This window comes from Arvicanthis niloticus, chromosome 12 (assembly GCF_011762505.2).
Source record: "Arvicanthis niloticus isolate mArvNil1 chromosome 12, mArvNil1.pat.X, whole genome shotgun sequence".
Classification (NCBI taxonomy): Eukaryota; Metazoa; Chordata; class Mammalia; order Rodentia; family Muridae; genus Arvicanthis; species Arvicanthis niloticus.
Window position 1 is genome coordinate 12900700 of NC_047669.1, and position 24794 is coordinate 12925493.

The 24794-nt window shown below is 38.9% G+C and overlaps 1 protein-coding gene across 5 annotated transcripts in view; it reads left to right on the forward strand.

The window, feature by feature from the left end:
* The window catches only part of Tp63 (tumor protein p63), a 203258-nt gene that overhangs the window by 94427 nt on the left and 84037 nt on the right, over positions 1-24794 (forward strand). Inside the window, exon 1 of one of the 5 annotated variants that reach the window (XM_034515070.2) lies at positions 18495-18683. The exons of the other annotated variants lie outside the window; for them this stretch is intronic. Within the exon in view, the coding sequence (XP_034370961.1) occupies positions 18642-18683 (42 nt within the window). The 5' untranslated portion in view covers positions 18495-18641. Of the gene's footprint in view, positions 1-18494; positions 18684-24794 lie in introns of those variants that run through there. 5 annotated transcript variants of the gene reach the window in all.

The window sequence follows — 24794 nt, forward strand, 5'->3', positions numbered from 1 at the left end:
AGAAACCCTGTCTTAAAAAACCAAAAATACTAATACTAATTAATAATAATAGCCTTTTGGCCACAATTAGCCCAATAGATAACACTAATCTTGTCTTTAATTAATAACATGGCTGGAATAAATATGCATGTGTAGATAGTTTCTAGGCACCGCAACAGCTTTATCAAATGAATTAAACATTTTTAAAAGATTTATTCATTTTATTTATACCAGTACACTGTAGCTGTCACGCGCACCAAAAGAGAGCATTGGATCTCTTTTACAGATGGTTGTGACCACCATATAGTTGCTGGGAATTGAACTCAGGACCTCTGGAAGAACACTTGATGCTCTTAACCTCTGAGCCAGCCCTGAATGAAACTTTTAAATGGCTGTACATATTTGAACTTCAAAAGGCTAAGAGGCTAACTCAGGCAGTTCCATTGCTTCAAAGTCTCTTTGGGCCTTAATTTAGTGCAAACATAATAAAAACATAAATGGTACTTATTTTAATGTACTTTTGTTTCTGATAACCTTACCTACTTTGATTACTTAGTTTGGCAGAGAACATTTTTTTTACAGGATGAGAATTTGTCCTCATTGATTAGGTCTCCCAATGATGAATCTCAGATTGATTCATGATTTGTAGCAGGCTGCTCAAAGCTCCAGAACACAGAAACATTACAAAGCCTGGCACCTAGCAGTGCCCAGCAAATGTCTGATTAGTAGTTAGGGTTAGAGGACTGGCTCATCAATACCAAAATTTGTTAACTCGTTCAGTAAAGAGACATACCTCAAGTCTTGGTGATGGCTCACATTGTTTGGAGTTTTTTCATACCGTTCGGTTTTGTTCCTGATTCCTGCCATTGAGGCCTAAACCCAGTACTTCACACATCTGAAAGCACGTGATATTCTGCTGACTCTACTCCTCCTACCCCAGATTTTCCTAATGTAAGTTTTAATGAGCATGTGTGACTTCAGTGATGGCTTCTGTTCACCCCAGTGGATGTTATGCCATCCACATATGCTAGCTCCTGCTTTTCTCTTCAGTTGGAGTGTTTAGACACATTTAAAATGGTTCTTGGACAGCTATTAAGAAATTCATAATATCACCAAGCAGCATAAGGGTGGGTATCTGGGGCTGATCAAAAGGCATTGTGCCTAGAAGGCTGTTCTTTTCTCTTTTTGATTTTTCCTTTTTAAGAACACTTTTCTTCAAATTTATGCAAATTTAAAGTGTCCAGTCCAAGTCATCATTGCCACAGATTGTTAGGCGAGATGAAAAGTGTGATGCTGCAAGGGTTTTTTTCTTGAAATTGTGATTCACTTCCACTGTACAAATTATGTAAGATGTCAAAAGTTTTCATTGGAATAAACTGAAGTTAATTGCAGTAAGGGTTTTAACTGATATGTAGTCATAAAATCAGAGAAATATTTCAAGTTTTCTATGTGTTTTAAAATATTATTTTATATCACCATCTTTGATATAATGTTCACTCTAAATGCATAGTAACTATTTCGCTTTCTCCTTCTTTGCTTTCTCCTCCTTCTCAATAGAGCATAAACCATGCTGGATTAATAATCTAAAATTAAGTCATATTCTCTTATACTTTTTGGTTGTGAGGCTAGCCTTTAATGGCTGAGCCATCTCTCCAGCCCCTAATCATATTACCAGCCATGTTTTTCACTTTTTATTTTGAGGCAGAATCTGAATAAATTGTTCTTGAATTTGGGTTCCTGCTGCCTCCACCTCCACTTTTGTTGGTACTACTACACTCATACGCTACCAAGCCAGAACGACCTGAAGATTTTGTTCAATTAAATGTTGCAAAAGCCACTTAACTCCATGCAGTGTATATTTTAGTATTTATGATTAAACGAGAAGTACACATAGTATTTCAGACCTGTGCTATTAGTAGAAATATGGGTGTTGTTCTGAAGCCTCCAACTTAAAAGATTAAGATTTCAAAAGTATACTGTTTTTATAGTGTGTCTCACTACACTACATACTGGCAGTGTTAATAATGAAACAAAAAAAAAAGTCTTTTGAGATCAGTGGGTTGGTCTTGACACTTTCACCTTTGTAATTATTGATCTGATTGCTTTTTCTTTAATAATGTTACATATTTATATGTGACTCCTCAGTAGAAGCCCAGTACGACCCAAAACTGCATTCTTTGGCCTATCCCTTGCTTATCTGCAAAATGCAGATTTGCCCTTGTCTGTGGGTGAAAGTTCTCGGCATTGTCTGTGCTGTGAATCAGGTCAGCTCCCATCAACACTCAGGAAGTTTGTGAATTCATGAACTTCTTCCTATGGATAGTTCCCTAGTTAATGTTCGTCTGTCTGCCTGATAGTTTTAACAGTTTGTTTGACTATGTGAGTGATATATGTGATAGATGTTGCTCTTGTTTACGTGTCTAATTGTAAGCGTTTGGAAGCATCCCTTTGATGTAGCAAGAAGAGCTAATGAAGCCAGTTAAGTAAACAAACTATATTATAATAAGTCTAGGAATTCATTGAGACATTCAACTAATTCACTTCTGGTCCGTGACCCGAACTTTTAGCTTCCCAAGCAGAGCACCCATTTGGAATTTACTGGAAAGCCAGGTCACATAAGCTAACCTTCTCTCTCAGAATGACAAAGCCAGGACAGAGGGTAAAGATTGCCTACCCAGAGTCTTTTTTACCAATAAAGACACAGATGCACAGTAAAGGTCCAGCCCAAGATTACACAGCCAACTGATGAACGAGCCAGCCAGGCATTGAGGTCCCTGACTGTAGGGTCTATCCTTTAAAATTATGCACCTGTGTTTTATTTCTTGAAGCTAAAGCTCACTCAGCAATATGAATGTCATACCACCAGTCATTTTGTAAGACATTTCCTATCAGATATTTAGTGTTTATTCAATGCCAAGTTTAGTGCCTAGACTGCTGTGCTTCATGGCAAAGTGGAATGAATCTCTGCTTCATTTTCAAGACTTGGGCTGTAATAGCTGGTTTTTATACATAGGCATAAGACTACCTCATCCCACAGCCTTGGTGGCAAAGTGAATTACTTTTACACAAGTCTGCTCCTTCAAGAAGGCTAAGTAGGACATCAAATTCTCCCTTTGTAGTAAGACAGACTGCCAAAGATGTGATTGATATTGCAGACAGAAGTGGATTTCCAGGGGAGAATAAGCAGATAAGTGGGTAACGAGTAGGTAATAGTTTGGATTTGCATTCGGAGTCTTTAGCGGAGCAGGTGAAGTTTGCAATATCTTAAAGCATTGAGGCCCCTCACATAAGGGGAGAGATTAGTTTCTGCTTATACTCCATTTCTGGTTTCCCTGCTTTATAAATGAAGACAAAAAGTTCCAAAAAAAAAAAAAAAAAAAAGTGGTGACATTTTTTTTTCCCTTCCTCTGGGACGCTGAGTCAAAATAAGATGAAGCAATACCTCTGAAAGTTATCTTGATCTTGAGGTAATGTTTTTCTATATGCACTTTCCTCCACAATGTGTAACTCTGGAAAAAAATCAAGCAAACAAAACTCCTCACTGTTAGCAAGTAAGGCATCCTGCATTTTATTTAATCCCTTCTGGTTATGTCAGAATCATTCCCTCTCTAAGTAATTCATGTTCTTGCATTGATTTTTTTGACTCCCCCAAATTTTTCCTTGTAAATCTCATTTTAGGTAAGTCCTTATTCAGTAAATCTGTCAGACAGCTTCAAGCTACTGTGGCTGCACGAAGTCGTGACAAGAGAAGCTTTGTTAACAGGGTTGAAGGACCTCATTAGAGACGCAAGAGTCTCTTAATTTTGTACACATCTTGGAAACTCAGATGATCCAGATTCATCGCCAAACCAACAATTATTTCCTCATAGGTAAACTAGGACTCTCAAAACAGAGGTCAACTCCAAGAAGAATTAGAGAACTCTGCCAGCCCCACATGTTCTTAGGTAATTTGCTAAGTTTCCTCCTTATTTAACAGGAAGAATGATTTTTCTGGATGCTAAGACACTGAACACTAAGTGACACTGACATTTAAAATGCTGCTTAGTGATCATGTCCAGTTGTGACGTTTCGTTTGTTTGTTTCGTTTACTCTGGTGAGTGCAAGTGTATCAGCATCTATGTGATTATAGAACTTCTTAACTTAGAGAAGATTTCAAAGGTCACCAGATTTAACCTCCCCAGCATCCTGGCCTTTAACTCTGTAATTACTATATAGAAGCTTCTGCCTTCTAATTCTCTTAGAGGGAAGCAAGAGAAAAAAATGTCATCCGGTTCATTCTCTGATCACAGGAAAAATGTCAGGCTAGGGAAAGGTTTAATCAATAAAATGTTGGTTCCACAAATGTGAAGATCTGAGCTTGGTCCCCAGAATCTACCTACAAAACTGGGGGTAATGGCATGTGCTAGTGATCAGTGAGGAGGATTTTGGGGGCTCACCAGATAATCAGTGGAGCCTGACTGGTGACCCACAGGCCAGTGAGAGATGTCTTCTCAAATAGAAAGTGTGTTGTACCTAAGAGTGAATGATATCAGATGATGTCCTCTAGTGTCTACAGATATATGCATATGTATGTGCATTACAGTCAGCATACATGAATATGTGTACACATGCACACACAGAGAAAAAAATGTATCACTAAGTACAAATAAACAAACAAGGAGCATAGTAAAAAGCATCTCATATGTGGCTAGATGCTCAGGTTTTCTTTTAAAGCAAACTGTTGACTTTTAATAAATATTTTCCTAGACTTCATCAGCAAGGCTGAAGTTCAGGTACAGTGCTTGTGAACCACTGAGTCTGTTCCTAGAACTACAAATTCTAAAATGAAATCAACCAACCAACATTAAATAAGTAAATAAACAAACAAACACATAATTTCACACTTGACAATATTTAATAATTATAGATACTAGATAATAAATAGTCAGTCTCCAAGTTATTATTCATTGTAGCCAAATTCTATTTTGTTTTGCAACAAGGTCTCTTATAGCCCAGGTTCATCACAAACATGATGTGTAGCTGAGGATGACCTTGAATTTCTGACCTAACAACTGCTGGGATTACAGCATGCCTCACCATATCTGTTTCATGCAGAGCTGGGTATCAAACTCAGGGATGCATGCATAATAGGCAAGCACTCTGCTACTTGAGCTATGTCCTCAGCCGCCACGTTCTCTCATGTGGCAATTGCTCATAAATGAAGATAAAAGAATATATAATAGAAAGTGTGGCTGGTTTGCATTGGGGACAAGCATGCAATAAGGATGATATAAAGCCTATGCATTGCTGTTTGGGAAACTTCAATATATCACTGTGAAGTCTTCTATATTTTTCTTTCCAGTTTAGAAGTGGTAAAATAATCTCCTGTGGTAACACCCAGGTTCATACTGTAAGTGAGGTGATTTAGGTGGTGGCATGCCCTCTTCGTAAATAAGGCCACAAACTTCCCACTATCACAGATCTCACAGATTTCAAGGAAGCTTTTTAACTCTAGTCCATAGTAGATGCATTTCAAATACAGAATTGGGTCCTCATGTGCCACCCTGTTCTTCTCCCTGCTTTCTGTCATTTTGTCTCTTATTTCATAGTGCTCCTTCAGTATAGTTTTTTTCCTTTTCTCTCATTTCAGTTTTTTGAAAAGAATGTTACTCTCTGCTAACTTCCTGCATGAATTCATGGTATGTAGATCCTATCCAGACTCAACTTCCTTCCAAGTCTTCTCCACATTCCTCTCCTGACTTCATAGCTTTTGCCTCCCCCCCCCCCTATTGTTTTTTAAATAAATGGCTTCCAACATGCGTGGGCACAGTTATACTTCTTTGTCTCTTGTCAGGCTCTAGTCTTCAGTGTTTAATTCTATCTAAGTCTCCATTTCTTAATTCCCTCATTTCTTGTATCTTTTACAAGCACCATGCTTAGAACCAACAAAAAGTTTCATCCAAGCTAAACAAAGCTGTCTTGTATGTTAGTGAACTTAGTGGCAACCTGTTTTGGACATTAAATCTTAATAAATGTTTACAGCAGAATTCAAAGCCGGTGAATTGGATGTATGAGAAGGAACTAGGGTAGGTCGTATGGAAAATATATAAAGCCTCACATATGGAAATGCTTGTGTTTCTTATAGTTGATGTCACAGATGATGGGATTCTTCAGATATGGGATATGATACTCAAACAGGCCATGTGACACCAGCACACAGTTGCAAACATCAAGACCATCACTTCCATTTTTGCTTTACACTGGTCCCCTGGAGGCACGATAGCCTGGTTGTGTCTACAGTCCTCACCTGTGTGATGTCTCTAGTTCCTGCCTTGCAGAAATTTGGGATCACTGTAATCATAACTAGCTGCCATTTCTTTTCACCTTTTCCCTCATCTTTTGTCTTTGGAATTTCATATTTCCTCTGAGAAACAATGTAAGAGTCCTTCTTTGGCTTGCCATTCTTTTCAGAAACAAAGGAAGATATCCTGGGTACTGAACTATTATTGTAACTGTGTTCATTTAGAGTCCCAGGGGATATTGATAAGCAGCACTGGTGAATGGACATTTGATGAACTATACTGATGGCTCACCAATCCTGCCTCCACAGATGAATACTGATGAAGAAATGGATCCTTGTTTCGATTTTAAAATTACCCTGAGAATAAACTCTCCCCCACTCTCTACTGGATTAGCTTATTCCAAGGCCACAGATCTGTCGGGGGCCTGGTTTAAAAGTATCTGTTATGTCTAGGGGAATGGAGTTGTACTCTGTAATTGGTCACATGGGTCAGTCTTTACAAGGCATAGCATCCAGCAGTGCAGAAAGGCATCCTGTAGACTTGTTTGCTGAGGGTCAGAGGGTAAATGCTGTTGTGACAGTTGGGTGGACTTGGCCCACTTCTTTGTGGAGGGTGAGAATGAGATGAGGAGTTGCTACTGATCTTGGTGATAGTAGCAGCAGAAAACAAACCCTTAGATCATATGGTCTTTCTGATAGACTTTCAATTCACATGAAGATTTTCTATTGAAATGAGGAGTTAGAAAATCAGTCATAGGAAATAAAGGTGATCTCTAGCATGTGTTTTCTTGCAGGGATTTTAAGCCACCAAGTCTCCGTGAACTTAAAGTTACCTCATATATTATACATGGTCAACTCAAACCCACTACAGTCTTGTTCCAGTATTGCCTTCCTACACGATCATCTCTGTCCTATGAGCTCCAGGGCTCAGTAACTCCACCTTTTTGTTCAGATGCACTTTTGATGCTTTGATTTAGGGATGTCCTTCTCAGTCCTTCCCTCTTTATCTCTCCACTGGGAATCAGTCACACCTCCTTCTGTGTTCCATCAAACTGTGGCTTGTGACTCAATGCTAACATGTCCCTTAGCTATCATCTCGCATGGTTACCATCCTGATTTTGTGTTCATATGTTCATGTGTTTATATAGAGATCTTTACTAGACAGGGTAGTTTTTAAGACCAACACTGGATCATATTATTGCTTAGATCTTTTCATAGACCATATGCAGAAAAATATGCAGGAAGTATTCAGAAGGCAATGTTCAGTGTGCAAATATTTGTTTGAGAAGAAACAACATGAGCTCTAATTGATAGTCTGTAAGACTCCTTTAAGACTTACCATCTTCCATGTATATATGGTTTGATGTTATGATCTAATTAAATCAACTAACTTTAAACCTTGACTTTCATTTTCTGTCTGTTTCCTGTAACAAGGGAAAGAAAGGTAAAGATTACATTGGCAGTTTGCCACATTAGAAAACCCAATGCATTTTGACTTGTTCTATTCTGGAATGACAGTGGAGATCAACAGGGAGCACAGGCTGTGTGGTACTTGGGGATCACATACCAGTACCACTTCACTTGCTTGTGTGCCAAGCTATTGGCCCTGAAAAACAACTACTATAGTTGCTAACTTAAAAAGTATAAAAAGGACCTTTTTGGATTAGGGCAGGGGAGAAGATGCTGACCATATCTTCTACATGGATGCTTAGTCTGAAGTATCAGTGAGCTGATTTTGGCATAATCCTACAAGTCCGGGATGTAGCATCTATACCATTAGGTCCACCCTGGGACATTACAGCTTAAGCCCCTTACTCAACATAGAATCTGTCGGAACAAAAGTCTCCATGAATAAAAAGCAATGATTAAAAACCGTAAGTAACTAAATTACAAATCATAGACAACTGTAATATTTTCTATTGTCTGTCTATCTGTCTGTCTGTCTCTCTCTTTCACACACACATACACACACACACACACACACACACACACACACACACACACACACACACACACACTTTTATCCTGTCTTGTCCTGCCTATCTTTCTCTATCTCTTTCTGGTACTAGGAGTAACAACCAGCGTCTTGCATGCTAGGTAAGTTCTATATCATAAACCCTAGAGGGTTTTTTTTTCATTTTGCTAGATCAACCATAGTGTATATATGTGAATGTGTGTGCATCTATGATGTATGCATGTATTTGTGTGTAGATGTATACGTGCATATGTGTACTTGTGTGCATATATATGCATATATATGCTTGTGCATGTATGTGTGCAAGAACATGCATATGCATACCCATATGGGTTTTTACATTACACACGTTGAAACCTGGCCTTTTCACTTGTTTTCTTCTATGATTTTAATACAACCAGAATATTTAAACTATTTCCATTTAAAGAAACTATTTCATCATTCTTATAATTACCCTATAATCTTAACTTCATTTATTTATGTTTCAGTTTGGGTAGATTCCTGATTGTTCTTTTGCTGTTTGGTTTTGTTTCGTTTGTCGGGTTAGTTGGATGCCATGCAACCGGGGCCTCACACATGCCAAGCATGCACGGTACTAGTTAACTATTTTCCCATTGTTGTCTAACATGAGTGAGCCTGAAAAACATTTCGGTCTTCTCCAGAAATTGCATATATTCTTCAGAGGCAGCACTTCTCTTGTTGACTTTTAAAATCTCTTTCTGAGAGAATTTTCCAGCTAATGATGGATACAGATAATGTTTTCTTACAAAATCAAAACAGCGTCCTCCACAGGCTGGAAGTTCTGGCTCAGCCACCCAGTCTCAGCGGCACACCTAATTTGGTTGCACCACTTTTTAATCAAGTTGTGAATCAGGACTAGGAAGCTGGAAATAAGTCAATTCACTTTGTTTGTAACAGTAGAAAGTTCAGGAGAGCAATCTTCAGCAAGGGACACACTGCTGAAAGGAACCCACAGCCTACTGAAATCTGTTGTGTCCACAGGACCTCTCAGTTTCTCTTGAGGACCATGCAAACAAAATGCTACTTTTTCTGAGGCTGCATTCCTGCATGCTGTTGGCACACGTGCAAGACAGTAATCTCTTCAGTAATGAGCAGTTGGTGCCACACAGAGTGAGTCTGTGGGGATGGAGCCAGCAAATCTGAGTTCTGAGCTCAGCTATAAGTGTAATTTATGTGTGAACTTCATTACACATTTAATCCTCTGCAAGCATATTTTCTTATTTGAGAACTGAAATAAAGGAAGACAAGCTTGCTTTACAAAGCAGACTTCTCTTTAGCAGAACTTGTGCTGATTGCTGATTCTCAAGCTGCTGGGACTACAGACCTGATTGAGGCCTGGCCACTGCTCTCAAGTGCCTCTTTATTATAGAATTCAGAAAGACATGGATACAGGGTACCAGGATGAGATATGCAATAATACAAATTTGGCAAGAAATTAGCAACAGGCTACCTAGAGGAAATACGGAACCATAAAGAAATAAGAAAACATAGCAGTACGTAGCAAATAGCACGTTTTGAAAGCTCTAGAGGTGACATGTCACATGAGGGCTGGTTCATTTGAATTTTCCTTTTGGAGTAAACTATAGAACCAGCTGAAAGATTGTGAAACATAATATATGTGTGTTGTAAGGCACAATGTAAAATAAAATCCTAAGGCAATTATTATAAATCTCACAGCTATTATGTTCCTCTTTGTCAGTTAAAGCAGCTTTTCCCAAAAAGTGCTCAATTGGTAGGTACTATCCTAAAGCGAGAATTATCACAAGATTATTATTAAAACTTCTTTATATATGAACGTTTCATCTTCTTTTATGAAAAGAATGCCAGTAGCTGCTTTCAAATCTGATATTATGGATCATGTTGGTCTTTAGTGGATGTAACAAATGCTTCAGTGTGTTCCACATGTGGGAAAGACAACTCTGTACTATGACATCGCACTGTATTTATTTAATGCTTTTTCTTCCTCCCATGCTCCACTGCCAAAAGTGGAACATGAGGCAGCCTGATGCCATGTGTATGGAAGGGTATCCTCCATTTGCTGGACTTCAGTTCTAGAAAGTGCCTCAGTCCCCTGAGAAGAGGTCAATTATCTTGTATCCACTGAGGCCTCTAGTTGTCATTTTCTGAGTATTTCAACTTCCCTCTTTTTAATGTGGAGTTGATCTTATTTTGTAATACGTTTTCTGCTAAAAGGCTGATTGGGGCCACACAACCATGACTGTACAGTTAATACTGAGGAAGTAAAACTGTATTGAACAGAATTACTGACTTCAGAAACTCCCCAGAACTTAGCCATTCACTAGATTCACTTATAGAAAGTGAGGGAGCAGACAGGTGATACCAAAGGCAGATGGAAAAGTCACTGAATAGACTATCAAATACGTTTATGTGTACCAGCGTTTAATGCTAAGCGTCTTGAGGTGGTACAACCCTGTTTAATGCTAAGCGTCTTGGGATGATACAACCCTGAGTGACCAGAGCAGAGCATGGGTGGAAGTGAGGTGGCAGGATCCATGAATCAAGGTGCTGTGTGCTTTACCTAGAAGAGTCAGGCAGGGTCTTTCAAATATCTTCAAAGGTGTAAAGCTACGACTTCTCCTTTAACCTGGAGATAAGCAGAAACAATTTGAGGAAATAAAAGTGACGCCTGAAATTCCCAGGCCTTAAGCTGCATGGAAATCAACTGCCCCAGTTTTCTTAAGGGAGGAAATCCAGAAGACACAGATGATTCACACTGGGTGTTTTCTGTTTTCATCAATAATAAACTTTATGTCATGGGAAAATAGACAAATATAAGTTCCTAAAACTCAGGAATCCTAGTCGCATCCAGGATCATACCATGACAACAGTTTACAGACCAGATCGAAGACTGAGATGTGGAATGGGAAGGCTTGTACTCGGCATAGTCACAAAAGTCACAACACTGTCCTATGTTCACGGTTCTGGGGATAGATGTCTTTAATGTACAATCATTACAGGCAAGAGGGGTCAACTTCTTCTATGGTTTTAGGAAGAGAGGTATGTTAAGTTCTAGTACTGCATTGAGATATAGGTCAATAGACCTAGAAAGCAACATGGTATGTTTTGTAATTGTCTTGAGTGAGCATTTCTTCACCATCTGTCCATTAAAAGGGACTAGCCTAAAGCCATGTAGGCCCCAGACCCCGGTTTCTGACTGTGACTCCAGAGTGTTTTTCCTCCCTGCCTGTTGGCAGTTTCATTGCCTGGGACACTTAGTGTAGTGGCATCTCTGCACACACTGTGGCATCAAATCAGAAGACTAAGATAAGGACAGAGATATAATTATTAATCAGACTATTGAAACTTAAGTCATCGTAATGTTTGAAAATAAGAATGGTATGTAGTAGCAAAGTATGGAATGATGCACATGAACAAATAAGAATGATAGCCATATTTTGTAGAATCTATTATGTAAACTACCAATGTGGAGCTAGCTAGAAGAGTTAAAGATAACATGGGATAAAATTTTGACTTTTTAGGGGAAAGTGTTCAAAATGTTAAATAAACATAACCGGTATTCGATGTGAGCTGGTTTGATATTAAGACCTGCTTTTTGTAAATCCAACCAGTGGGTGTGGAGATTAACCTGTTTATTTTAATGAGTAATGCCAAGTTCCAAAAGGAGGAAGTTACTCACTTATATAATGAATGTATAAGGAATTAATGTTGTAGCTTTTCTATTCTGGAATCACATTAGATTTCTGAAAAACCCTCAAGCTGAGCAACCTAAAAAGGCAAACTTCTTACTTGAGATCTTGACAATCAAAGGGTTTAGTCCATTGTTACTTGGCTCTGTTTCTTTCTGTCCTGTGTTGAGGCAAAACCATCATAGCTTGAGCAAGTGTGGGAGGAAATATCAAAGTCTCACTCCACCCTTTAACACCTACTTCTTCCAACTCAACTTCACTGCTAAAGCTCCAGACCCCGAATAGCGCCATCAGCCAGGGAATAAACCCCCAACACACGAGCATTCGAACAGCATGTGAGCTCTAAGCACAGAATGGTCTAAATAGAAGCTATAATATCTACATACAGAGAACAATGTGTGGTAGCTTTTTGGAGTAGTGTGTGAATCTCTCTCTCTCTCTCTCTCTCTGTGTGTGTGTGTGTGTGTGTGTGTGTGTGCGCACACACGTGCACAGGTATGCATATACCACAATGGGCACATGGGAGTCATAGGATAGCCTTGGTTATCAGTCTTCACTTTCCAACTTGTTTGAGAAAAGGCCTCTTTGTTATTTGCTGCTTTGTATATCAGGATAGCTGGCCCAAAAGATGGTTTGAGGATTCTCTGGTCTTTGCCTCTCATGTCACTGTAAGAAAATTGAGATTCCAGACATGTGCTAGTGAATGTGACCTTTACATGGGTTCTGGACATTACAAATAAGATCCTGCTTATACACCCGGGTACACCATGTACACTTTGCCCCATGAACCATATGATTCTACCTATACAATATTATCTGTTAGTTGAATTATTGAACTTATGCTGTGGTGTTTTACCTAGTAACATATTATTCTGCTTTAAGGCCATTGTATGAACAAATATGCCTTTAATACTTAAGATAATATATACAGTTTATAAATCATGCCTTCTTAACATGTTATTTGTCCCTCTGGCAAAGTATATATTGAAATTTTAACAAGCGATGCCTCTAGGTTCTAGAAAATGTGATTATATTTTATTCTGTGTATTCTTATTTTATATATTTTAAGATAATATGAATAAGTAGTACAAGTGTGTTACATACCAAAGAAGTCATTTTATTTATACAGTGATCAGAATTTGTATGCCAATTTCTAATCAAAGCAGAAGTAACTTAATATTTGATTAATTTTTAGTGTTAATATCATTAAAAATATCAAGAACTTACAAATTCAATAGGGCACTGTTGGAGGGCAAGCACAGGCTATTTGGAGAGCATTTGAAAGATAAATCCTAGGTGGGCTTGGTGGCTCATGCCTAAAATCCTGACTACCGTGAAGCTGAGGGAAGGACTGTTGCAGGATCAAGGCCTAGTATGCACATTGCTCTCATCTCACCTTTTAGATAAATAAACAGTAGGATGCAAAGGACTGGTGAATATTGAAACACAATCTCACCACCAAGCAAATAATCAATATTAAAAGTAGAATTTCCCTTTTCATTGTTAAAGTTAGAATGCTGTCTTATAGTGCTGTGGTGGGCAGAGTCTTCTGAATATGTTTTGGAACTATGTTCTTGGAAATTAGGAAGATACCATATCCATTCAGTTACTTAGGCTTTAACATCTGTCCCAGTACTTTTTAAAATTTTTGCTATGATAATTAACAAAAGTAATATTGTATATCATGTTAATTTTTGCTGTACATAAACACAGGAGGATGCTAATGTTAACACTAACTATGAGTGATGTGCTTATAGTTGGCTTTTAATCATTGGAGTTTTTCAGTTTTTGCTTCTAATTATCAGATTACCCTTCAACTTTCTATCATAATAAAGAATTATATGAAAGATGATTATATCTCTCTATTTCTACATCGATTGAGTTGAATTGTTTTGGAGACCTTCAAAAGCCAAGCATTATCTAAAAGCAGGGAGGTGATGTGGTTAACACTCGGCTATTATTATAATCACAGAGTGGGCTGAATCACAGGGTCTGCTGTGGCCATGGCATCGGAGGAGGTAAAACAGAGACTAGGCAGAGATATGAAGCTGCAGCCTAATCATTCATCAGAGTTGCATGTAGATTTAGGGGGTCAAAATATACAGTTTTTCACCATCACCTGTCACCTGTCGCCTGGTACCTCAATGTCGTCATCGGCAACGCAGCATCAATGTACTTCTAAGTCATCATTTTCATGAGAATTAAATAAATTTTATATATGTAAATCAAATACTTCAAAGCTTTCAAAGCATACTTGGTCCAGATAAAGTTCCAAGATAGACTGACACACACACACACACACACGCACACACACACAGAGAGAGAGAGAGAGAGAGAGAGAGAGAGAGAGAGAGAGAGAGAGAGTTCTCTCTACTGTTTTACCTTTTAAATAACATTTATACAAAATCTTCTATCTTGAACACAACCATCAGAATTGGAGAGAAGATCCTGCCCCATCTGTGCTAGAAGGCATCCCCACCTTTCAGAGCCTACCTGGTGACCCTAAAATGGGTGTGGCCTATATCTTGATTTTGAATGCAGCTTTAGACCAAAGAGGAAGTTGACCAGGTGACTTCAGCAGTTTATAAAAAATGTCCATTCTTGTCACTCGTGCGGAGCACAGAAGGAAGGAAATCAGTTAGCTGAGGGAAAGTCAGAGTTTGAAGAATTACTCTGTGTGCTCTGTCAATTACCCTTCAATTTGGTTGGCACCTGACATTTAAAGATGAGGATGATTTGGTTTGCAGCAGCTCGGAAAGTCCCCATAGCCCTGAGCTTCCCCCATGCTCTAAAAACCCCAAGCTCTTTTGGACTTACCCCTTTATCCTTTATCGAGCTGGTGAGTTTCCCTCTTCACAAATGATTATTAAGGATTTGAGATGCTGAGGTTAGATTGGAGTCATTAGTTTTCCTCTCTATTTTAATGCTGTGATTTTTCTGGGAAAAGTATTCCACAAAATAAGTGTTTATTTCCTAATAAGCTTTGGGAAAGAGTCTCTGTTCAGCTCACATATTCTTTCTTTTAGAAGGAAACTGAAACATAGGGGTTTATCGATACTACATGTGATAGAAAGGAAATAATATTCTAACTTCAAACAAATATTGTTTAATGAAGCAGTGTACAATACTTTTATTGAAAGGTAGAATTTTACAACTGCTTTGACACCATATAATGTAAGATTTTATTTCAACTAGGAGATTCAAGAAGTACCCTGAAGATAGTGCGAAAAGAATATCAAAACAAACAGATGCATCAGGTGATCACTGAGTACAGCTTAGTAGGAGCCAGATAGAGAAATGAGGGAGTGCCCAATGAAGAAGTGGACAGAGGAGGAAGAGGACAGAAGGGGGCAGATAGGGCCTCTGTGTAATGGGCATGGTGGGGAGGATGAAGCCCCCAGCACATAACCCTGGGACCGGATTTTGATGGGTTGAATGTCTTTTCTAAATAGTTGTCTATCCTACTAGAGTTGGGGTACCCTATGAGTGCCCCCTCACTTTTTCTAGGAAAGGTCTAGGAGAGGCTGACTGCAGGTCCCAGGAGAGAGAAGACACTGTAATTTACTCCTTTTGCTGCCTCACCCAGTTACTTTTTGGTTAAGACACAGAAAAATTACTAAACTTAAAACTAGATGCACATTCTTTCTTAGAGTTTTTAACATTGCAATGAAAAACAAACGAGTTGCCAATTCTTGGTTTCCTTTGGTAAATAAATAATCCTAAGTACTAATAGTCTTGGCTTTTAATCTTCATTGTCTTCTAAGAAAATGAATTTCTTCGGGAGGACCACTCTCAGGTGTAAGACTAAGCTCCACAAAGCCTATGCTTTTCCTTTCTACTCCGCTAACCCCACACATAGGACAGATTTACTGTTTATACACAAAACACATGTGTATGTCTCATTTGCTAGAGGGTCCATACTTTATGTGCCATACTGTTCCCTAGTCAACTCTGCATGGCCTAGGTTCAAATCATTGTGCTCCCAGGGAAAGCAGAGTGCATGGAACTGCTACTTCCCTATAACTGCTAGCTTGGGTAAGTGCATGGTTGTTACATCCAGGATGGTAATTCTGAAACCAAACATTATCAGATATACTTTAATTAGTACTCTTATGAATATGTTTACATTAAACTCAAATTGATATGGACAGTTAGCTAATTTTTCTTCATGGAAATATCCTAAAGCAAAAATAAATAAAAAAACATGCATTTTAATTCCCAATATATCACTTGGTTTTTTTCTCTGTACCTTTAAGTATTTATAATTCTACTCTGCTTAACTTCACCATGTGTTCAATACAGAGATAAACAAACTGAGGGACAGCTACCAAAGCAAAATGAAGGAACTCTGTGTAGCACTTCTCTTAATCCTAGGCAAAGACACAGACTTCCCTCTTTGTAAAGGTCTTTAGGAATCCTGAGCTCTGACACACTGTCATTTCCCAAATGAGGAGTCTGTATCTAGGCTGGTTGAGTAACTTGCCCCCAGGACATGGAGCTGGCAAAAGCCAGAACTGGCCACACAACTCTTTAAATCCTCTGTCCAGGCTCTTTTCTTCAACTACCCAGAGTTCTAAAACAGCCATGGTACTTTGCTCTTAGATTCCTGTCTAAAATCTTGGTCCATGTCTGACTGAGACCACAGACTGATCTGTTTATATGTGATTAACACAGAACGAATGAGACTTTTCATCCTCAAGTCCTGCTGGGAATCTTTTAACTTTGTACAAAAATGTTTGTTTACCCTTTGATTGTATATAATTAATAGCTCAGTTAGAGTACTCAAATGATTATACTGTCAAATTAGTATGAAAATCAATGTAATAACAAATTTACTTGAAAACAGCCACTCTCAAGGAAAATTCATTTGATATTAATGATAGGTTGAATAAAATTCCTTTGTTGAGCCTGCAGCTCCTTGGAGATCCCATTCCTGCTGGGGCTAGTTGCAATACTGGCTTTTCAAAACATTCTTGGGATCATCCAACTTTTATATTCACCCTTAACCTGTCCATGGAAATAAAATGGAAAGACGTAGATTAAATGATGCTACCCTATTTTTTAGCGCCCCCCCACCTACTTTTTGTTTGATTAACGTAAGGTAGTAAGAAACATAATTCTTCTTCATATTTAAGGGAGGAAGTGACTATTTTGTTTGAAATAATTTTGTTGTATTCAAAATCTCATATTCTTGAATATTTCAGATTAAATTATATATGGGAGATTTTTCTTTCCAGAAAAAAAAAAAAAAAAAAAAAAAAAAAAAAGGCTTCACTAATAACAATCATTCATGGGTCCTTAAAATAACCTTCACTCCAATGACCACTTCATCCTTTACCTGAATGAGGTCTGGAAATTCAAAGTGGGTGTAGACAAAAGGCAAATTCAAATTTATAAATATATTGCAAATGCTAATTCTGGAATTTTTATATAGTAAACTATTATGAGCTCTAGATTTTTTCCTGTTTTTTTTTTTTAATCTCCTAAATTTTAGAAGAACTCATAGTAATCTTAGCCAGCTATAATTTTAGATATAATAGAGAAAACTATGTTTCTGATTTTGGGGAGGTTAATGTTCAGATACAAGGCTGGCTGGATTTTAAGCCCAAAATAATGATGGCAGAGCATGTAAGAAATTACATCAGAATTTGGATACATTCCATCTTAACTAAGTCTAAGAACCTAAGAGAGTCTATAATAATATTCATATGTATTTATGCAAGTCCATGCTATTATGATCAAAGGTAACCATTTTAGTCATTAAAACAGAAATGTGACAGTAAATGATCAATAATCAATTTTAATATATATGTCTAATATCTTTTCTGGAGCCTTAATAGAAACTGAATATAATAGAGAAAAAATATATACAAATAGAGGAGGTTTTGGGGGGCATGGCTATACTTCCAGGTCTTCTACCTAACTGTATCTAGCTTGTATGTTTGTTTTATAAGCCTAGCAAGACTGAAGGTTTGAATTGCTCCTGAAACATATTTTGAACAGGCAAGTGGCTTACATTGTTTGACATGAATCTGCTGGTATATGTATGATAAGAAGATACTGAATACTTGCGCTGACAGGCAGTATCTTTAGGAGTTTTATATTGAGAAAATACACACGTAATTTTCCCTAATCTCTAACTTTGTGTAATCATTCTTAAAAATCCCAAATGCAGGGGAGAAAAAAGCCTTCCAAAACTTTCGCAGAACTTCTGTTTCTCAACTTTGAAAGTGTAGTAACACCTTAGTGTCCCGCCTCCCTCCCTTCTGCCTGTCTGCTGGGGGTGATAGGTTTGTTTGGGGGAGGTTCTGTTTTGTTTTTAGGACAGAGTGCACTTTCTTATGAAAGAGACAGGGAAAGTTTTACCTGTCTGTCTTCTGCTCTTTTTTTTTTTTTTCTCTTTTCTTTTAAAGATTGGTGATAAGGAATTCTAACTACTTAATGAGATGGGAGAGGCCTCACTCCATTGGAGTGGAGGAGCCCAGGTGGAAGTTGATGGATTGGACAGGTAAAGTGAAGAGTCCCGCCCCTCATGCCTATAGTTGGGTATATATTAGGGAGTCTTAAAGTATGTACAGAGAGAGAAAGACAGAGGCACCTGAATTCTGTTATCTTCTTAGAAGATTCGCAGCGAAAGGTTCTCAGAGGGGGTGGGGGGGCTGGCAAAACCCTGGAAGCAGAAAAGAGGAGAGCAGCCTTGACCAGTCTCACTGCTAACATGTTGTACCTGGAAAACAATGCCCAGACTCAATTTAGTGAGGTAAGGCTTTAAGATTTTTTAGCCTTCTGCATAGAGATGCTTTTCTTCGCTTCTTTTTTTTAAATAAAAAAAACAATACATGGTTGTGGTTCTAGTGATCTAGTATAAATGTGTCTTCAAGTGGTATGTAGGAGTCTTCTTTTCTGAGTGAATGTTTTCTGTAGTGGCTGTAGGAATTTCTTTTATTTTCTTTCAGTATCAGATGAAACAGTAGGAGCAAAGGGGCAAACAAAAAATTCCTGGGTGACATTATGCATTCAAAGAAACACAATATTCACGATTTTACAAAAATCTCTTTTCTTATAAGAACAGCAGCAGAAGTAAAGAGCATTCTGCTAAGAGCTTTGATGGGTGTGAATGTACCAGTGAGACAAATTAATTGATTGTGTATTAACAGTTTAGTTCAGTTCTCCAGGCTTCATACTTACAGGCAATGGATTGGTTTTGTTTGTTTGTTGGTTGGTTGGTTGGTTTTTTAAAGTAATAAAGTCGTTTGTTTAAATCTAGCTCTTTTAGATGTATCAGTCCCGGGGGCTCATGTACATGTCTCCTTGAGTCTCCTCTGCACTGCACTGTGAGGTGACTGAGGTACATGTTTTCTGGAAGGACAGAAAAGTTACTTGAGAACAGAACAGTACGCTATTAACCATTGATGTGTGTGTGTATGTGTGTGTGTACAAAATTGAGCATCAGAGCGTTCAAGATTTTAAGGTTTGGCAGTCCTCTGTTCCGATCTTAGCAAGTTTGACTTAGGGATTTAAATCACGGAGCACAGGGATGAAGGGGGACATAAGCTGCTGGTCAGACTAGAGAGCTCTGAGGATGTTTCCTCAGGCCGGTAAGGCCTAACAACAATATTAGTTTACATTCCGACGAAGAGGCAGCTGTGTTGACACTGATCTGATAGGGAGGGCTCAGGGGCTGGCTGTCCAGAAAGTGTGGGTGAATGCTTGGGTAAAGGAGGCTAGGGTACGGGAATCCAGCAACTTAATAGTCAAAACAAATCATAGCACCCAGCTCACACTGCACGAGGAAGAGAACCAAAGGGCAGGAGAGCAGGGCCGATGCTTTGTGAATGACCATGCTGTTGTCTAGACACCTGAACTGTGCAAATATGACAGGGGAAATATCAAGTTATCTCAAGGAGGAAAAGGAAGTACCTGCTTTCATTTAAAACAGACAGGCAGTCTTGCCTGCCTTTGCTAGAGAAACTCGAGTTTCTTGTTTTGCTTTACTATTGAAGGGGAGCTTATAATGCAAGCAACCAATTTTAAAGAAATGCTGTAACTTGTATGTGCGCCTGGCTCTTTCCATTGCATCCGATGTTGCTCAGTTTTCTTAATTAAGAAACAATCAGTCTGTCCATCTAATTTCGTCTGTATTTGTAATCTGTTTTGCGCAGTAATTTTCAAGTGTCTAGGGACTTGCTATCTGTGAGTGAATGTGAAAGAGGAAAGCAAAGTTAGTTCTAAGATATGGGTGAGAATTTTACAAGCCCAGTGCCAAGGTACAAAGAAATGATTGTCTTAATTAGTGTCAGAAAAGGACGACAATTAAAAAAAACACGATAATGGTATATATCTGCGGGAAAACTGCCTTTCATAAAAACGCTCATTTTTATATGCGAGAATATGGCAGCCTCATCATGAAGGAAATACCTCTACACAGGCTTTTCAAATGCTAGGCAGAGAATTCTGAGAGTTCTGGAGGCTGCTGGGCCAGCTGCTGGAATGTTCTGAGCTTCCTAGAAGACAGCTACAAAAGAACATGGCTGAACTTCCTGTTGTATGAATCATTTTCCTCACTTGCTTCATGGCTTTTCTATTCTTCCAGCAGTGTATGCATTATGTGGTAGCTTCATGGCCAGGCTCTGTTACGACTGGCTTCCTTGTCTATGTGGGCTTCTCGCTAATATCTAGTGCCGCCTCTAAGTATATGGACTATTTGGGTTCACGTGCTTCTGAGACTACGGAGTTTCAATATTATTCATGTTTATCCATCAGTATAGAATTAGCAAGAATTGTTAAACATGGACAGATTGGAGACATAGAAGAAATATATCTAGCAAAGATTATTCAATAACTATAATGTACTCTCTGACAAAATAAGTTTTTAAACTTAACTTACTGAGAATTGGAGTTAATTTAAATATTCGTAAAGAAGCAGTATGTTTCCTCTCTAGACTCCCTTCAGCTTTCCAGTTACTTCCCACCAGCAGAGCTGGATCCAGGGAAGTTGCTAATGAGCAGGAAAGAATCCAGGGGGAAGGAGGATATGGGCAAGAAGTGACAGGCAGGACTTAAAGTTCTGCGCTTGTGTGACAATGGAGAAGTAACAAGCCTGCAATGGGACCTAGTGCCAAGCTTGAATCCATCCCAGGCTCAGATAAAGAGTGTCACAAGAAAGGAATTTTTTTCACAGACCAAACTCTGCTTTCTAAAACAACAATACAACAAAAAGACAAAAACTCTAGATTGGTGCCCCCCACCCCGGCTACACTATTGCATCAGCATCTCTGCATTCGTGCATGTGTGTGTGTGTGTGTGTGTGTGTGTGTGTGTGTGTGTGTCTGTATGTGTGTGTGTGCAGGCTCATGCATGTGAGTGTGTGTGTGTGTGTGTGTGTGTGAGAGAGAGAGAGAGAGAGAGAGAGAGAGAGAGAAAGAGAGAGAGAGAGATGGTATAGGGAAGAGAAGAGAAGAAATGAGAAAAGAAGAGAGAAGCTTTGTTTCAGAAAGAGATGTTTACTGAAACATCTCTAGTTTGGAGAGAGAAAAGAGCCTTTCTGTAAATTGATACTAAACAGAGTCTAAGACTCAAACCTCTTGATTTTACTACTCGGGAGTTGATTGTTTCTCGTTCTGTATTTGAAAGTGCTCTATGTATAAAAGTATATACTGTTTACTAATTTTTATCTGGCACTCTGTGGGGCAACTGTATACACTCTGAAGAGGACTGTTGTAACTCAGGGAGCTACCCAGAGAGTTTTCCATGAAATACTTATGCAATGCTTCGGGGAAAGTGCGGCAACAGCAGCGCTCTGGCAGGCCAGGTCACAGCTAACTCAACTGATCTCGGGGCCTGCATGGTCCCAGAGGGCAAGGTTTTTCTATCTCTGGCCTTTTCTAGTGGCTGTATTTTAAATGGGGGACAGTGTCTCTTTTCCTTGTTAATAAATGCCAGTCCTAAGAGTTCCCATTCAGATGAAGAACCTTCTCAGGCCAAGAACAGTGGCAGGCATCAGCTGTAGATTGACTCTGAGTGTCAGTCACATAGTCACTCTCCACGAGGCTGCCTTGCCCTACCTGTTTTCCAACTGGGTACCCTCAAGCCCAGAAGGGACTGGGAGAAAGAGATCTTAGATGGCAGATCATAGATCATACCTTCCTGGCTACTATTGGAAAAGAGATGGGATGATAAGGAAACACTAATCCTTTATCTAGATAAGGGGAAGCTTGTTTGGTTTGGTTGTTTTTTAGGAGAGCAGTGATCCTCAACGGGGGGGGGGGGGGGGGGGGGGGCACGGAAGTACAAATGAAAGTTACCCACAGCAGCAACAACAGGCCTGTCCGTTCTTTCCTCAGACTGCTTTCATTTCTTGAGCGTAAATCTGCCACAAATGTTCTTAGGTTTGAACGCAGAGCATTTAGGAGGAATTCGGTACTCTGCCCTGTTAAGGAAGTATGTGTCTGTGGTCATGAGACTTGGTTTAGCACGGAGGAGGAGGATTCGAGTGAAAAGGTTAAGAAGTATGTTGCCTTAGACACACAGCACACCTGAGCTTTCTTTGGTGTGCGCTGATTGCTTAGGAGGGAGGAACATAGGTAAAAATATCTTCTCTTGCAGCTATCAAGTCAAACTTTTCCTTTTGCTGTTGAATATTTTTTCCTTTTTATTTTATATTGATTGTAAAATATAAAATAGAGACAGCACTAGTAATCAAAAGAGAACTTAGTTTAAAAAGAAAATCTTTTCATAATTGCCATGAGGTTTACTTGTTTTGAAGATGACAATGTTTTCAAAACCCCTCTCCTTTGATACCTGATGAGAATAAAGTTGGGTGATGATGGGCAAAGGTGTTCTCTGTCACCTGATGCTAATTTTAATGGTGCTTATAGAGAGTATCCAACCGGGCAGGGGATTTGGGGTTTAGAAGACAATGGTTTGGAATGTCAAAAGGAAAAGCAGTTGTTCCAGAAGTTCATCTGATTCACAGCAGAGGTCTTCAGTGTGGTAGGGAAGTGTGGGCAACATGCCAAGTGTCATAGCAGGATAGAAACCCATGCTAGGACAACCAGGATGCTCCAAATGTGTATGCTGGATGCAGCTGAACTTGGAAGGGCAGATAGAGCTCTCTGAGTCTAGATTACACAAGGAAAGGAAGAGTTTTAGGAGAAGTGATAAAACACTGAAAACACAAGAGTTGGGTGCTGAAGGACATGCTCAGAAATGTCATACAGATCAACGGACTAGAAAGTATGGAGTCATTAGGACATAAAGTTACAAATATTAGAGTGACTAAGCAAGATCCATGCTACCGAGTGGGGAGTGTGTTGACAGAGGCCATGGCAAATCAGGAATGGGCTCTGAGCAGAGATGTGTGCAATCAGAACTCTATGTGAGAGCTCAGAGGGAGGGAAGATAAATGGCTTAGCCATGGACTGCATGGAAGTAGAAAAATGCATTTCTCGCACTCGCTACACATCGGCTGCCAGGTCTGCACCCTTTCATTGCACTTTGCTGCACCAGATGGAATAGTAGAGAGGAACCCTTTCTCAGGTCTCATTCAACCCATGGACTCTCTGCCCATGGCTCTCGTCAATAGCTGGGGTTTCTGCCACAGATAAACTGGGAATACTCAATCTTGTTTTACCCTGTTTATGTCTACTATTCCAGCAAAATTACTAATAGTACTCCTTTTTATTTATAAAAAATGTTCTAGTTGGTACACAAGTTATTTGATTACTCTAAAACTGCTAAAAATAAACTCTATTCTTTTTATATTTTTCTCTAAATAGACTATTCCCAAATAAGAAGTAATACATATTTGCCTATAGAGCAGAATCAGCCACAATCCATATAGATTATTTTTACCATTAAAATAAACATTTCTGCATGACCCAGTAAGCCCTGAAAACTAAGTTTAGACACATGAACTGTTCTTGAAAGGGGGGCAGAAGTGAGTAAGTCCTAGCCAGAGACCTTTGAGAATTTGCCAGCCTAGGAAGGACAGAATGTACTTCCAGCATAAAACTAGCTTGAGAGGCACACTGTAGTTTCTGAGAGAGAGAGAGAGAGAGAGAGAGAGAGAGAGAGAGAGAGAGAGATTGAGATTCAGAGAGGAGAAATAATTTGTGAAAAAATATTTCACAGATTAGAGTTTCTATAATTCAATAAATAATGGATGGAAAGAAAATCAGTGTGTAAAAACATAGGTATAAAATTAACAAACTGTATGTGAGATCAGAAGCAGATCAAGGCATACTGATTTGAAAAGAGAATATTTATGTGCATTAAAAACGAAGGGCTTTCACAGAAACTGTGAGAGAGAACTACAAGGGCTTTTAGACTCTTGAACATGAATTCTATGCACACATTTGAGATTCCTAACTTTGATGACATGTTCTGCGGGTAATAAGGGGCACACTACAGTGAGAGAGAATTAGCCCATAGGATGACTTGAGCTGGAAGGCGTTGGGGTTCACCTACTCAATTCCATAGACTTCAATGGAGATAGATAACAATGTCTTTTGTTTAGGTGGAAATCAGAATTAGGGACAAACTTAAGATGATTTTCTTTGTTATATATGAATTATATTTCCTAGTCATCATAGGTCCAAGATAAGAAAATCTTCTATTCTGGTCACTGCTCTCAATAAAAATTGCAGTTCTGGAGATAAATATAGAAGACCAAATCTATCTGTGAGATTTGCTCAACATGAGAATTCCAGTCAGAAGGTTTTGGAACAGATATTCAGGTGGCAATACCACCTCCACCCCCCATCAAGCTAAGAAAAATATATGTAATAAATTTAGGCTTTACTTTCTCGCATAAAGCATCTCACCCATGTTATTTTAAATTTTGATTGGGGGGGATAGCATCAGAAAAGGC